The sequence below is a fragment of the Eurytemora carolleeae genome, unplaced genomic scaffold (genome assembly GCF_000591075.1).
Source record: "Eurytemora carolleeae unplaced genomic scaffold, Eaff_2.0 scaffold584, whole genome shotgun sequence".
Classification (NCBI taxonomy): Eukaryota; Metazoa; Arthropoda; class Copepoda; order Calanoida; family Temoridae; genus Eurytemora; species Eurytemora carolleeae.
The window spans coordinates 51,986-69,419 of record NW_019396595.1 but is presented as its reverse complement, the minus strand read 5'-3'; the positions used below and the strand labels follow the sequence as shown (position 1 = coordinate 69,419).

At 28.9% G+C, this 17,434-nt stretch overlaps 1 protein-coding gene across 1 annotated transcript in view; it reads left to right on the top strand.

Annotated features, from left to right (window-relative positions):
- LOC111706053 (ABC transporter G family member 20) overlaps window positions 1–15,544 on the top strand; it is a 45,336-nt gene extending 29,792 nt beyond the window's left edge. Inside the window, exons 21-33 of the mRNA XM_023478806.1 lie at window positions 250–312; window positions 1,733–1,786; window positions 3,216–3,285; window positions 4,723–4,782; window positions 5,203–5,253; window positions 5,800–5,883; window positions 7,428–7,478; window positions 7,766–7,841; window positions 8,612–8,701; window positions 9,729–9,790; window positions 10,261–10,369; window positions 11,762–11,901; window positions 15,158–15,544. Of these exons, the coding sequence (XP_023334574.1) occupies window positions 250–312; window positions 1,733–1,786; window positions 3,216–3,285; window positions 4,723–4,782; window positions 5,203–5,253; window positions 5,800–5,883; window positions 7,428–7,478; window positions 7,766–7,841; window positions 8,612–8,701; window positions 9,729–9,790; window positions 10,261–10,369; window positions 11,762–11,901; window positions 15,158–15,229 (982 nt within the window). The 3' untranslated portion in view covers window positions 15,230–15,544. The remainder of the gene's footprint in view (window positions 1–249; window positions 313–1,732; window positions 1,787–3,215; window positions 3,286–4,722; window positions 4,783–5,202; window positions 5,254–5,799; window positions 5,884–7,427; window positions 7,479–7,765; window positions 7,842–8,611; window positions 8,702–9,728; window positions 9,791–10,260; window positions 10,370–11,761; window positions 11,902–15,157) is intronic.
- Window positions 15,545–17,434: the final 1,890 nt, after the last annotated feature.

The following is a 17,434-nucleotide window of genomic DNA, read 5'->3' as shown; positions in this document are numbered from 1 at the left end:
AAAAACTCCGTAAGCCTAAATATTGCTGAATTATAGGAAAAACATCCATTGAATTTAAATAGAAGAAACCGAATGGCCGAATTAAAGAATTTAAGCCGCGTCCCTGAACCGCCAAAACCGGTTTAAATTCAGCGCCGGCTCAAATCTCGAAACACTGAAAACGATTGAGGAACCATCCAGGTTTGAGTTACGGCTGAAATTCTTCAAATTCGGCCTTACGAGGGCGGAGCATCTATATTTTGTTTGTAGACTAGGAGTTGTTAACGAGGAATCCTTCAACTGCTCTGATGTGTCTACAGGATGTTCTCTCAGGTTAAAGTGTTGTTAATTATTTTTGATCTTCTGAGAAAGAAAATTGATAAAACTTCCAAGATTTCAAAACTCCATTATGTTAAAGTTTGCTTTGTTGAACTTTGCATTATATTTATCTTTAAAAAAAAAATTGGAAAAACTGTCCAAAAGGAATCTTTACACCACGTTCGTTTTTGCATCGTTTTGGATCGTTTTACATCGTATTTTGCATATTTTTTTTTATAATTTGACATACTTGAAGAAGAGCAATTGTTGAGAATCAAAATTTAGAAAATATTTACTTAATGACAAATTTTGAGCCTGAAAGAAAATATAGGCAGAACTTAAAGAGACTTTATTCCATGCTCTCCGAAAACAAATTTTTATTCAAATAGTTAAGATCAGATCGTGGCCCTTATTAATATTGTGATACACATTTTTCCAGCCTGGCAAATTTACCGAACCTGAAGTTTATTCCCTCTCATTTCTTATACGATGGCTACTTGAGCTTTCAATAGGGTTTTAACTCCTATACATAAGTTTTCAATAGTGAACTCAAAATAACTCAAAATTTTCTTTCTCCCACAGCGAAGTTTAGATCATAAAAACTGTTCCTCACAATGTACTTTTCATTCTTTCAGAAAAATTATGATTTTTTTATGATTTGAAAAATAAGTTACCTTAATTAGTTCTTAAAATTCTTAAATTGCATTTTATTAAATTACATCAAATTGTTAAATTAAGTTTCTGTAATACTGTTATGACTAAAAAATAAAAAAAGTAGTCACTTAATTAGTTTCTGAATCTTGATATTTGGCTATGTAGAAGTTAAATAACTTCTATTCAAATTTGGTTATTTTTTATTTTATATTGAACTATTTTTCTTATTCTGGAAAATTATGGGGTTTTATTACAACATTATCTGTTCGTGGTAGATATTGTTTAAACCTCTTTTAAATAAAAAATTTAGAAAATTATGATCTTATAGCTTTAAATAGAAAAATAACAAGGGTCTACTTGGCACTTGGTGGATTTTAATAATGATCTTAAATTTGATACAATCCATCGATGTATGCGCAATGGGTTCGATTTTTAAAATGAAATATGAAGAATATGGCGAAATATGAAGCGAAAAAACACGCGTTAGATCAACAGTTTTCTCTTTTTATCTTTTTATCTCCATTTACGCGTCTGTGTAGAGACTTCTAGCTAATTGGCCCTTCTAATCTAATATTCATATCATTCCTTACATTTGACCCTGATTATAAACCAGATAATAAACTTAATCATTCATTTTTATTTTCATTATATTATTCAAAAAAATATAAAAAAATTTCCTTTTTTCTGAAAGGCTCATCCATTTTTAACATAAAAATAAAATATTTTTTTTTTGTTAAATTCTGTTTTTCACATAAATATTTGTTCAATAATATTTGTTTAGTGAGCTTAGTTGTAGATATCTTCAAGTTCTTGAAACAAGAATTCAGATAACAAGGTGAAGGAAAAATAGATTTTTAAGGTTTTTCTTAATATTTTAAGTTTTTGAAGCTTTCTGTTAAAAATTCATAGAAGGTTTTTAAAAATGTTTTTTTTTATGTTGTAAATTTAGCTAAATTTAGTGGAACTATAGTTTAATATTAAAACTGATATTTTCAACCAATTAATATTTAATGTTTACGCCCAAATTTATATTTTTATTTAAGAGTGCTTCAGAGCCCCCATTTATATTAATATTGAGTACTTGACGCCCCCATTTATATCAATATTGAGTACTTGACGCCCCTATATAAATTAATATTTAATTTAAAAATGTTTTTTTTTATGTTGTAAATTTAGCTAAATTTAGTGGAACTATAATATTAAAACTAATATTTTCAACCAATTAATATTTAATGTTTACGCCCAAATTTATATTTTTATTTAAGAGTGCTTCAGAGCCCCCATTTTTATTAATATTGAGTACTTGACGCCCCCATTTATATTAATATTGAGTACTTTACGCCCCTATATAAATTAATATTTAAAAGTACTTCATGCTTAGATATATATTAATATTTAAGAGTGCTTCAAACTCAAATGTAAATTAATATTTAAGAGTACTTCACGCCCCTATATAAATTAATATTTAAGAGTACTTCATGCTCTCATATATATTAATATTTAAGAATACTTCATGCTCTTATATATATTGATATTTAAGAGTACTTCATGCACTGATATATATTAATATTTGAGAGTACTTCAAGCTCTCATATATATTAATATTTAATAGTACTGCATGCACTAATAGATATTAATATTTAAGAGTACTTCATGCTCTCATATAGATTAATATTTGAGTGTACTTCATGCTCTTATATATATTATTATTTAAGAGTACTTCATGCTCTCATATATATTGATATTTGGGTGTACTTCATGCCCTTATATATATTAATATTTAAGAGTAATTCATGCTCTTATATATACTATTATTTAAGAGTACTGCATGCTCTCATATATATTAATATTTGAGTGTACTTCATGCTCTTATATATATTAATATTTAAGAGTACTTCATGCACTAATATATATTAATATTTAAAAGTCTTTATGCACTGATGTATAATTTAAGAGTACTTCATGCACTGATATATAATTTAAGAGTACTTCATGCACTGATATATAATTTAAGAGTACTTCATGCACTGATGTATAATTTAAGAGTACTTCATGCACTGATGTATAATTTAAGAGTACTTCACACACCTCTTTACAAGTATAAATTCCGGTTTTCCCTCCCCAAAGTACTTGTGTACACTATGAAACTAATCTTTTTACAGATTTTCTCGTTTTTTGGTAAATTTTAAAAAATGAAAATTTTTCAGATGAAAACAAACCAAAAGACAATCTATATTTCTAAAATTTTTACAATTTTGCTTAAGGTTTGATAACTCCAGTTTAGCTGAAGTTGAAGCTGAAAATGGAGATATTTGGGGGGTCATTCAATTCAAGGTTGGTTACTATTATTTATTAACCTTGAATGAATCTAAACTAAGTTTAAAACATCAAATGTTCATTTTTTACAGTGTTCTTCATGAAACATACCCTTTTTGAAAAAGTCGCAAAAATCTATTTTCCTGATGTTTTGTTTTTCCCAAAATGAATAAGAATAATAATAATAATGATAATAATGATAAAAATGGTATTAATGAGATTAATGATATTTATGATATTAATGATAATAATGATAATATTGATAATAATGATAATAATGATAATAATGATAATAATAATGATAATAATGATTATAATGATTATAATGATGATAATGATAATAATGATAATAATGATAATAATGATAAAATGATAATAATGTTATTAATGATATTGATGATATTAATGATATTAATGATTATAATGGTTATAATGATAATAATGATAATAATGATAAAAATGATAATAATGATAAAAATGATAATAACGTTATTAATGATATTAATGATTATAATGGTTATAATGATAATAATGATAATAACTATGATTATGTTAATAATGAAAATAATGATAATAATAATAATAATGATAATAATGATAATAATGATAATATTAATGATAATAATGATAAAAGTGATAATAATTATTTTAATGATGATAATGATTAAAATAATGATAATGATAATAATCATAATAATCATAATAATCATAATAATCATAATAATCATAATCATCATAATCAATAATGATAATAATGATAAGAATAATAATAATGATAATTATGATAAAAATGATAATTATGATAATAATGATAATGATAATAATGATAATAATGATGATAATAATCATAATAGTAATGATAATAATGACAGTAACGATGATAATGATGATGATGATGATGATAATGATAATAATGATAATAATGATAATAATGATAATAATGATAACAATGATAACAATGATAACAATGATAACAATTATAACAATGATAACAATGATAACAATGATAACAATGATAACAATTATACCAATGATAATCATGATAATCATGATAATCATGATATTAATGATATTAATGATAATAATGATAATAATGATAATAATGATAATAAGGATAATGATAATAATGATAATAATGATAATAATGACAACAATGATATTCATGATAATAATGATAATAATGATAATAATAATATTAATGATAATAATGATAAAGATAATAATGATAAATTTAAAATTCAGTGATGGTGATGGACCAAACCTCTGTAGAGTAAAAAAGTAGATGTTATAATTCGGTCTGGGTTGACCCTCGTCAGTTCTAACGAGATATAATAATAATGATAATAATGATGATTAATAATGATAATAATGATGATTAATAATGATAATAATGATAAAAATAATGATAATGATAATAATGATACTATGATAATCTAATCTATGTTAATTGTTAAGGCCAATTTCTCATCTGCATATGTGGCAAGAATCTCATCACCCATAGATGTGGACAAACAGGTCTTTTATATTATACTTATAGCTGAAGTAACCGGTTTTTAAATTCACTTTTTATTTTAAGTCAACCTCGGCTTATCCATGGGTTTCCTTATAAAAGTTTACTTCCCCTTTTTTCATTTTAAACCCAAAAGTACTTCAAAAATGATTTCCAGAACAAAAGCTTTGCTTATTTCTAACGTTAATGAATGAAAGTTTTTGAACGTACTTATTTTCAACGCATACTTTTTTTTTGCAAAATCATCCATTCTTATTTACATTTAATGAAAGATATTGTTATTGTTTTTTCTCAGAAATTTCCAACTGCCTCATTTATTTGTAAGATTGTATTTCTGTGGAAATTGGGTAACTAATAATGTTAATAGGCGTAAAGTCAACCAAAAACTAGTTCTTTCAAAAAATTATTTGATTATTTTTTCCTAGACGCTAACCGACAGCAGTTTGGATATCCGGCTTGATATGTCAAATCAACAGGTAATCTAGTAACTGTCCTAAGATCCGGATCTGAACAAACAGGTGACAAACTTTCCCACTCCTGATAAGGATCTGGAACCGAATCTAAACCAACGTGTGACATTTTTTCTTCCTCCTACTTCGGATCCGTATAGGAATCAACTTGTAAAATATTTCCTGTCTTCGGATCCGGATCCAGGTAAACTGATAGCTTACGTCTTAAAGTATCGAGTTTTAAGGATGAATTCGACGTTTCTTGAGGACAAAGTAAAACAGATTTATCTCGTCTCTCGTGAGTAGAAATTGTCCCTTGGTTTACAAAAGCATGCTCAGGGTTTATTCTTTTATTAGCTGAAATATTAATTTCGTACTTTTTTACGTTTTGTAATTTTTCACATTTAAACAAAGTCTTGAATTGTTTGTGGTGATATTGTCAGTACTCATCAGTGACCGGAAATTCATTTTTTAAGGAGGGGGCCCTTTTAAAAAATGTTGAAGCAGACAATATATATTTAGATTGTAGATATGTTTACCTTGTTTTTTTATTAAATTTCTAAATTTTGTTAGGTTGCATTAACACTCCAGAACATGATTCTTCAATCCTTTGATAATTTTACTAAATCAGTTCTACGCGACTGCAGTTACCCAGAGGTTGGTAGTTTTAATATTACGATATAGGATATAGAATAAAGAGGAAATGAAGACGACAATACAATTCAACAATATAATCAATTCATAGTTATTTTTTCCCCACTTAATTTTGTGGCCCTTTGCACGAACGTAATAACATTTATTAATTAGCTGACAACCGCTACTACGTAATTTCAGACATTGTGATCAAATTAAAGTGATTTGTAGATTTTTTAACAATTGGTCAATCAAGTATTTGAAGAAAAAATGTTAAGAAAAATTTAAAATTTTGAGTCTTATAAATTAGTTATTGTACAATGATTTGAATTTGAATTATATATAGCAGCTGTGAAGCCACTTGCTAGTTGGTCGGATTTGTAATATAGCGGATTTAGCATAGGTCAGAAGTGGGGTATAGTGGATTTGCGTAGGTCGAAAAATACACTGTCCAGAGTATTGTGACTGTACATTGTACAGGGTGTCCCAAAAAACATGGGAATTCAGTGACGAATTTGGTATCATCTTTGTTATAAATTGGCATTATAATACCTAATTTCAGAAGTTATAATATTATTATGTCTGCTAGAATTTATTTTATGAAAAGGGTAAAAGACTGCAAAGATGTGTCTATAATGTCTCCGCAAGATGAACATTGAAGATGGACAAGTTTATTCTGTTTGTATACTGCAATTTTCTTGTTTTACTAAGTACAACAGTATGCAGTCAAAACATAAACAAACAAAATGTAAACATAGCAGACGAAACTCTAACAGATTACAGCTTTCTCAGAAAGTATCACTATACTAAATCAAAGAATTATTTAAAAAGACGATATCGAATTCGTCACTGAATTCCCATGTTTATTGAGACACACTGTACATTTACATTATGTATGTTTTGTATTGTGTTTTAGAGGCAGTATCTAATCTATACCTATATTTTGTTCAGGAGGCAGCATCTTTACCTATATTTTGTTCAGGAGGCAGCATCTTTACCTATATTTTATTCAGGAGGCAGCATCTTCACCTATATTTTGTTCAGGAGGCAGCATCTATACCTATATTTTGTTCAGGAGGCAGCATCTTTACCTATATTTTGTTCAGGATGCAGCATCTTTACCTATATTTTGTTCAGGAGACAGCATCTTTACCTATATTTTGTTCAGGAGGCAGCATCTATACCTATATTTTGTTCTGGAGGCAGCATCTATACCTATATTTTGTTCAGGATGCAGGATCATTACCTATATTTTGTTCAGGAGGAGGCATCTATACCTATATTTTGTTCAGGAGGCAGCATCTTTACCTATATTTTGTTCAGGAGGCAGCATCTTTACCTATATTTTGTTCAGGAGGCAGCATCTATACCTATATTTTGTCCAGGAGGCAGCATCTTTACCTATATTTTGTTCAGGAGGCAGCATCTATACCTATATTTCGTTCAGGAGGCAGCATCTTTACCTATATTTTGTTCAGGAGGCAGCATCTATACCTATATTTTGATCAGGATGCAGGATCATTACCTATATTTTGTTCAGGCAGCATCTTTACCTATATTTTGTTCAGGAGGCAGCATCTTTACCCATTCACTGGGGAGAACCTTACTATGGAGGGAAGGTAAATACGGGAATAAAAGGTCGGTTTATCTATTCGTGTACAAGAGAAGGAGTTTAACTTTAATTTATTTAAAAGTTCTAAACATTAATCAACCAAATTTAGTCTTTTATTTTCAACATTAAAGTGGTAAAATAAACCCTAAAATTAGAACTAGAATATCTCTAAGTTTTTCAGTCATGATTGTAAAGTTTAGCAACCTTTTCTAGTTTATTTTAACCTTTTACTGTTTTATACCAGTTCAAAATCAGATGTGTATCCTGATCCTAATCCTGATCTTAACATTTTAGAATCCTAGTTTTACCGAATTCATGGCTCCTGGTATCATTATTCTCATCATTTACTTTCTAGCCGTAGCGCTCACAGGTAATTACTATATAAAGTCAAGGAAGTTGTAATCAGTGCAAGGAGTTCAGTTAACTTTTAGTTATAATACAACAACTAGCTCAAGTTTTTCTTTTTCGGCGGGACTGGGGGAACTTAAATGTGATTTTTAAAATTCTTAATTTTAAGTTTCATTCAGAGATTTCAGAATACTTTTATTAATTGAGAGTAAATAAATAGTTTCATTCATACTTGTCAGCGTAAATAAATAGTTTCATTCATACTTGTCAGAGTAAATAAGTAGTTTTATTCATACTTGTCAGAGTAAATAAAGTAAATAAATAGTTTCATTCATACTCGTCAGAGTAAATAATTAGTTTCATTCATACTTGTCAGAGTAAATAAATAGTTTCATTCATACTTGTCAGAGTAAATAAGTAGTTTCATTCATATTTGTCAGAGTAAATAAATAGTTTCATTCATACTTATCAGAGTAAATAATTTGTTTCATTCATACTTGTCAGAATAAATAAATAGTTTCATTCATACTTGTCAGAGTAAATAAGTAGTTTCATTTATACTTATCAGAGTAAATAAATAGTTTCATTCATACTTGTCAAGAGTAAATAAATAGTTTCATTCATACTTGTCAGAGTAAATAAATAGTTTCATTCATACTTGTCAGAGTAAATAAATAGTTTCATTCATACTTGTCAGAGTAAATAAATAGTTTCATTCATACTTAGCCAGAGTAAATAAATAGATTTTTAAAAAATGTTCTCTGTATGAAAACAATTTTTTTTATTTTCAAGGTGAAGCATTTATATCCGAGAGAAGTTCAGGGATACTGGATCGATCTTGGATCGCTGGAGTAAAACCATCAGAGATTATNAAAATACACAGTACACAGTAGATGGAACTTGGAACAAAATTTACAGTACGCAGTAGATGGAACATGGAACAAAGTACACAGTACGCAGTAGATGGAACATGGAACACAGCACGCTGTACATACACAGTATACAGTACATAGTTCGCTGAATATGGAACAAAGTACACAGTACGCAGTACATGGAACAGAGTAAACAGAATACGGAACAAAGTTCACAGTACGCAGTACATGGAACTAAGTAAACAGAACACTGAACAAAATACACAGTACAAAGTACATGGAACAAAGTATACCGTATACAGTACACAGCTCGAAGTGCATGAAACACAGTACATATAAAATTGAACAAAGTACACAGTACAGGGAACAAAGTACATCGGTTTCACCGGTACAAACACACAGCTTCTCAGTGCGTATGTGAAATAAACTTATCATTATTTTTCTTTTTTTAAAGCTTTATTAGAATCGAGCAGCCATGTAGAAAAAACTGTTTAAAAAGCACTCTACTAGATTTTATATCTTAAGTGCTTTTTGGAATCATTAGGCTTTACTTTTCATTAAAAACATTTAAAAGGAGAAATCTGGGTGGTAACTTGGTACATTGTTTTGAAGTTAGGAAGATTTACTCCATCTAAAAATGGATCATAAATTTTTTTGTTGAAGAGATTTCTTTTTCTTTTGCTTAAGAAAAATATCTTTAACTACATTTAAATGGTTGTTAACCTTTTTGACACTGCATTTTGCAATTTGAACTGTAGACCAGTTTTAGAAAATGTCTTATTTATTTATTGTTTTTGATTTTTGGATCCTAAATTTATTTTTTAAGATACATCAATTTCGCTGCCTTGAGATTAGCATCTTTTGATATTTTGAAGGGTTCAGGATATTAATCTCGAGATATAATGCAGGGTTCATGAGATTTATCTCTAGATATACTGTAGGATTCATGAGATCAATCTCTAGATATACCGTTAATTTCATGAGATTAATCTCGAAATAGATATATTGATGAGATTAATCTCTAGATATATTTGTAGGGTTCATGAGATTAATCTCTAGTTATATTATAGGGTTCATGAGTTTAATCTCTAGATATATTGTAGGGTTTATGAGTTTAATCTCTTGATATATTGAAGGGTTCAGGAGATTAATCGCTACATATATTGTAGGGTTCATGAGATTAATCTCTAGATATATTTTAGGGTTCATGAGATTAATCTTTGGATATATTGTAGGGTTCATAAGATCAATCTCGAAATATATTGTAGGGTTCATGAGATTAATCTCTAGATATACTGTAGAGTGCATGAGATTAATCTCTGAATAGATAAATTGTAGGGTTCATGAGATTAATTTCTAGATTTATTGTAGAGTTAATAAGATCAATCTCACAATATATTGTAGAGTTCATGAGATTAATCTCTAGATTTATTGAAGGGTTCGTGAGATTAATCTATGGATATATTGTAGCGTTCATGAGATTAATCTCTAGATATACTGTAGAGTGCATGAGATTAATCTCTAGATATATTGTATGGTTCATGAGATTAATCTCTATACATATTGTAGGGTTTGGCTGGCATGAGTTTTGGTTTTTTAATCTCTGCACTCTGTGACTCTCAAGCAGTAGCAATGCAGCTTTCTATTGGATCCTTCTATCCTAACCTTCTTCTAAGTGGTAAATATATAATGTATACAACTGTTGCAAGATGGCGTCAGGATCACTTTCTAATTCTTAGACTTTGTATTAAGATCTTGCCATAGGGATTCCCACTATAGCTATATAACATAACTAGGTTTTTAGGGCGTTTCGCGCCTCATTTCCTGTAAACAATTTTAACTGTTGTTGTTGCTTTGAAAGTCTGCCACTTTAAAGTTTGGCGGATTTTCTTTTCGAATTGGCGCATTTTAAAAAAATCCAACTTTTCCCAGGAGTTTTCTTTCCAATTTTGATATTCCATAAACCCTCCCTGGGGTCATGAAGATTCCACACAAAATTTAGGCCCGATCGGTTCAGCCGTTTTAATGTTTATTGGATACAAACGGACGGACAGATAGACAAGAAAGTATATAAATACATGGCTTTCTTCTCTTTCAATTGTGAACATTTTCTCTTTATGTGTATTGTAAAACAAAAACAAAAAATTTCGAAGATTTCATAAAACAAATTCGTGGATTATTTAAATTTAATGGTAATCAAATTTTGTTAGAGGCTAATTTTTGAAATGCTGATCAAACAAGCAGACAAGTTAAATATATATAGATATAGGTAGATGAACCAATTAACAATAAATGTTTTAATGGTTAAAACTAAGAATGGCCTCAAATTATAAATAAGAGTGATGCCTATTAGGTGGAAGATATAGGACTGCCGTATGTGTTGCANTCTTGTATATGTATTAAGTTTAAGTTTAATGTTATTTTTTACCTAATTTTTATTTTTTTTTGTAACCGAAGTAAAGCTTGTTATTTTTAAAAACAAGAAAGTGTTTAAAATGAATGAATTTAGAATATTAGAGGGTAATTTTCTTATTTTCTCTAGTTTCTCCAAACATCTACGGTGGTAAGCGATTTTATCAATATAATGAAGACGACTTTCGATTTTATTTTTGATTTATATAAAGCTTTTAAATAGCATGAATACACAAAAACATCGAAACATAGAGAAGCTGTCAATTAAGAATAAGCTTTTCTTTAATTGCTTGTAAACTTGTAATTCGAAAAAAGCTTTTTAACAATTAAAGCTTAAATAAAAAAGTCGTCTTCATTATATTGCTACAATCGCCTACTACCGTATTGTATTTAAAAAAGAAATAATGTACAGTGGTCGGCTTTTATATCAAAACAATGAAGACGGCTTTTTTATTTATGGTTTTTATTTCTAACAAGCTTTTTTCGAATAACAAGTTTACAAGTAAAAAAGATAAGCAGATTAATTTTGTTTCTATATTTATACTTAGAAATCAAAAATTGTCTCTTTTGTATCGATATATACGACTGTAAGCTAAAGAATTATTCATAAGATGTTAGATATTTACATTTACTGTCCCTTTAAACTGTTTAATTATAGGTATTCTATGGCCGTTAGAAGGAATGCCTGATGCTCTACGTCAGATCTCTCTGTTTCTACCTAATACCTATCCTTGTCAGGCCATGAGGGATATTATGTTGCGAGGTTGGGATATAGAGAGGGAAGCAGTTTATATGGGGGTAGGTTTTTCTTCATTTAGAATACCCTGCAATAGTTCATTCACCCCATATTGTGTACTGTCCACTGTGCACCATTTCAACGCCATTTTAGACATCAAAAGCAGTCGATATTTTTTAATGTATTTATTTTGATTTATCTTACTATCGAAGAAACATTGATTGTTTCATAATTTGAAAGGAAGACGACAGTTGCGAGTAGAACCCTTTTTTGCGTTATCCCCTTGAAAATACATTTTAGAATTAAATGCGTATTTATTTTTGCAAACTGATTATTATAATTGTTTTTTTCTTTATTTCTAAAATTGCGTTTAAATCTTGATAGAGGGTAGTGAACCGTCGCACAGAGGGGAACTGATGCACCGTGAAACACTACAGAGTCTAAAATGTGTAAATTTCAAGATCCGGATTCAGGAGGATTACTGTGGACGTATCCACCTTATTCTGCTTTGTAGAAGACAACATTCATAACCTTATTTGATTTTTTTCGTTTCCTTCCTTTCCTTAAACACGATTCTGTTTTGTGAAATACAACATTATTAAACCTCTCTTGATTTTCTCTCTTAAAATCTTCTTTTGCTTATTCTGTTGTTTAGAAGACTACATTAGTAAACCACTTTTGGCTTTATTACATTTATCTTTTTATTCGTTCCTAACTCTTATTCTATTTTTTAAAAGAGAACATAAAAACTTCTTAGTTTGCTTTAAAAAATCTCACAATCAAAATTTTGTTTACTCCAACCTTTACTTCATCTGTTCCCTACAATCCTTTCTACACAAAATGTTATTCATATTTTAATTCTAATCCTTTCTATGGTTACTATAAAGCGAAAAAATGTTCCGAATATTGCATCTTTTTCTTTACCCTTTCGCTTTCTATCTTTTCCTTTTCTTTTGTTAGTTTGTGGTTGTTATTCGAAATTCTACATTCAATTCTTCCAAATAGATCCAATAAACGTAAACAAAGGATTATTGGAATTTTTAATTTACAAATCTTTGCTCCGTAACCCCGTTTATTTCCAATAAAAAACTTAAATATCCCCTTTTTTATAAACATTTTTTTGGAGATCCTGGGTTATCTTCCTTTTTACGAACTGAGATGAAAGTGTACAATTAACATTTTACAGTATTTTGTGAACAATTATTCAGGTTTATCAGATTCGGATTTTGCTTTGATGACGTCATATTTTTCGGACAACCCTATTTTGTAAAGTGTACTGCATATAGTCGGACAAATGTCTCGGCTGGTCAATGGACTGGGGGAGGGGATGTTAATGGAGTGTTAAAGGGGAGGTGGGTCTGGGTAAGATAAGCCAAGGTTCAATATTCATGTACTAATTTATTATTTCTATTAACGAAGTGTCACGGTTAGTTCTAGAAAAAGCATTATTATAAATCACATAGCGGATAAATATATGCAAAACAGGATATGATTTGCATGTTATTAATACAGGGTGTGTCCCTAAATAAGAGATAATAGTAAGGGTACCTTCTTGTTAATTTTATCAAAAATGTCCTTTATTGTTTACAATACGTAATATTTCGCAGCTTTTAGCTCTTAAAAACTAAAATCGTACTGTTCTAAGTTGCATATATTCTTGTGATTTTAACTTTTATGCTATGCATATTGCAATGCATATTGCATGCATCCTCTGCAGCGCCCAGCGGTATTTAAACATGCATATATTTTCTTATGCGAGTCTATGCGTCTATGTCATCATGCAAGCATCCTATGCAGACGTATTTAAACTTGTATTTATTTTCTTGTATATGTCTATGCTATGCATGCATCCTATATGCTGGCATATTTAATCTTGTATTTATTTCCTTGTATATGTCTATACTGTGCAAGCATCCTATGCAGACATATTTAAACTTGTATTTATTTTCTTGTATATGTCTATACTGTGCAAGCATCCTATGCAGACATATTTAAACTTGTATTTATTTTCTTGTATATGTCTATGCAATAATATGCGTGCGTCCTATGCAGACATATGGTGGTACGGTTTGATGAGAGCTTAACCCTGACTCCCATGGGATGATGGTTGACCATTTTATTTATTTATTTATTTATTTTACACTTGTAAATATTTTCTTGTATAAGTCTATTCTATGCATGCTCAGGTTTTTCAATTTTTGTGGCTATAAAGGAATATTTTAAAACTTTATTTGGTATTATTTTTACTTTTATCCTTAAATATTCTTTTTAACAACTATTTTTAAATCTAAAAAAGTTTTAAAATAGATCAGTGAATTTATTCTCTGACTGTTGTATCTTCTAAACAGCTGACAATACATCTGTTTTCTGTTCCTCTCTTGTTGTAGACAAGGGAAAATGTATTTTTACACATATTTCTGATTTTTTTGCACCAAATTTGAGTACATTACCTAGAGCTGAAACTATCTTCTTTGCAATTTTCTTTTTCATAATAATCTGTAATGTCATATTTAGGCGCCATAAATATGAAATTAAGCATTATAGAAAGTTACTGTTTGTGTTCCATGCAGAGATGTCAAATTTCTCTGATGAGATATATTGTGGAATGTGTGCGGATTGATAAAGTAGCTTTTGATCCAGACTGTTCATATTTATTATATGTATTCTGACAGGTTGGAAAAAAAAGTAAGTCACTGTTGAGCAGGGTTTGGAAATGTTCAGTATCCATTGTCAGAATTGAAAAATGGGGTATGAAAGGTTAGGCAAGTAGTGGATATTATCGCCAAACGATCTACAGATTCTTGTAAGATCATCTCAGACAGATAATGTAACTTGATCTTGATGCTTACACTTTGGATTCAATCCAAAGAACTTTTTCTTTCCTTTTCTGTGCAGGGGTATATACATCCCTATCTAAAATTTGTTTAGTTTGCCATTTTCTCTCTCTCACCCTGCACCTAGTTGTTCCTCTAAAAGCTGAATGTACACTATTCACCAAATATTCCTTAGTTCCTTAAGATCAATTGACCTTATTAAAGGAACTGTAAGGAGCGAAGATGTAAATGCTCGATGGTACCCTTGAAATCTTTATCTGATAAATGATGTGGAAGATAATGTTATTTTTCCAGTGTCCTATATGTAGTAGAAATGCCCAAGTAAATTTTGCTGAGAAAGAAATGGTTTTTTAATTCATGTTTGATCAGAGTAAAGTTTTTAAGGGTACACTGTGAATTAGGCAATGTCGTCTTTGCACAGAGGGTCACTTGAACTTGCATGTACTTTAAAGAACATAAACAATATGTATAGTTTGATGTTTAGGTAGTTGTTTCTCTGGTCTGGATATTCATATTCCTCAGTCTGAGCTGGGTAGCAGTCAGGGTTAGATTATAGGACATAAATCTACCTTCAAATCTTCTATCAAAATCTACCTGCTATCAAATCTTCTATCAAAGTCTACCTGCTATCAAATCTTCTAACAAAGTCTACCTGCTATTTAATCTTCTAACGAAGTCTACCTGCCATCAAATCTACTAAAGAAGTCAACCCTGAAAGGATATTGTAGAACTAAATCAACCCGGTATATTTAGTGAAAAAAGTTGATTTAATCCACTAAAAATTAAGTGTTTTAGTTGAAGTATGGAAAAAATGCCGAGATTCTTGTCTGAGTTTTACAATATACAAAAAATAAAAAGTTTAAAAGTTAAAGTTTAATTTATTTTACCTTGTGACCCAACATGTGTACAGGCCAGAGGCATTGACGTTCACAAATCAATCCAAGAAAGAATGAGAGGGTGCTCAAACAAAATATACTATTAAATCTATTAAATTCAGAATTGTTCTGTGAGGGTGTTTAAAGAATTTATCTTTTCGCCACCAATGAATTTCTAATGTAAAAAGTATTTTTCAACTTTTTAGTAGTTTTTGTTAATCGTAATTTTAAATTATGTTTTAAATACCAAAAATCAGGTCTTCCTAAAAACCATGGTAAAAAATTATCACAATTTACAAAATTGGAACTGGGTATTGTAAATCACGCGATACAAAGTGGCCAGTCGAATTCAATTCCCAACTTTCGACTTCCTTCAATTTTATTTAAAATAAGTGCGTAAAAAATACTCTCAAGTCTGATGTGATATTGATTTTTGTGTGGTGTTAAGCTTCAGCCACACTAAAATAATTCAAAGTCTCATTTTCAGTTTGTAGCATTTCTTTTTAGATTTTTTGCAAATAAACCCATTCATTTCACATGCAAATGGAAAATTATTCATTACTTATAGATTTATTATTTGTTATTTATAAATAACATTGAAACATTGCAAACATGATTTTTTACCATTTCACAGTTAATAATTCATAATTCACTCTTTATTTGGTAATTTTAATATTCGGCTAACTTAATTCTTGTTAAAAGCTGAACCAGTTAATCTTAATGTTTTTATCTTAATAACTTTAAATGTATGAATGTCGTAGTTAATCAATTTCATTAAATGTATTTTACGCTCAACCAATATATTTATGTTTTGTAACTGTTTTATTTCAACTTATTTGCTAAATAAATCTAAATTAAATTTAAGTTTAGATTCTTTCCTCGACTAAAACTGGGGATATAATTCTCTAGTTTTCAGTTTGGTCGCATTGCGCCAGTAATAATATTATGGTATAAGGGGTTTGAAATTTAGCGAAATCTTGCTTAAATCATTCTACAGAATCAAAATAGTATGCCACTTGGAATTCTAAAGCATCTATATAAATTATATTTTTCATAAGAATCAAATATGTCGCATGCATGTGTCTCAAATGGGGTTCAATGATTAAATTTAAAATCATTAGTGTTAGTGAAAATGAAAAATGTGAAAACCTTAAAAATATGGGTATCCATTTAATTGGCTTGAAAACCGGAGTTGAATAAACTATTTACAGAATTGAAAAATATTGAAGTTATGGTCAAAAAAAAAATATCAAAATAAATTGATTAGTAAATGTTTTTTTAACGTATACTTGGTCAAATTTTAATAATTTTCATTTCTGTAAATTGATTTGAATTGGTCAAATTTTAATTATTTTCAATTCTGTAAATTGATTTGAATTGGTCAAATTTTAATTATTTTCAATTCTGTAAATAAATACGTAAAAAAAGGATTTAGCTTTTTATTTTACGTATTTTTACGAATTTTTTTAGGTTTTTTCTTTACTTAAAAAATTGTATATTTTAGAGTTTATATATACCCCATAATACGTAAAATAAAAACCTAACACTTTAAAACATTTCTTGGTATGAAATTTACGAAATTATACGTGTTTTTAGGTTTGCATCAAACTTTTAAAACTCTAAAAAAATATAATTTTTTAAGTAAAGGAAAAACCTAAAAAATGCGTAAAATAAAACGCTTAAAACTTTGAAAAATTTCTCGGTATGAAATTTACGGAAATTTGCATTAAACTTTTAAACTCGGAAAAATAGAATTTTTTACTGAAGAAAAAAAACCTAAAAATGCGTGAAAATACGTAAAATAAAAACCTAAAAATTAGTTGGTAAAAAGTATACGTATTTTTTGTATGAATACGTTTCTAGAAAACCAAAGCTTTAAAAAAATT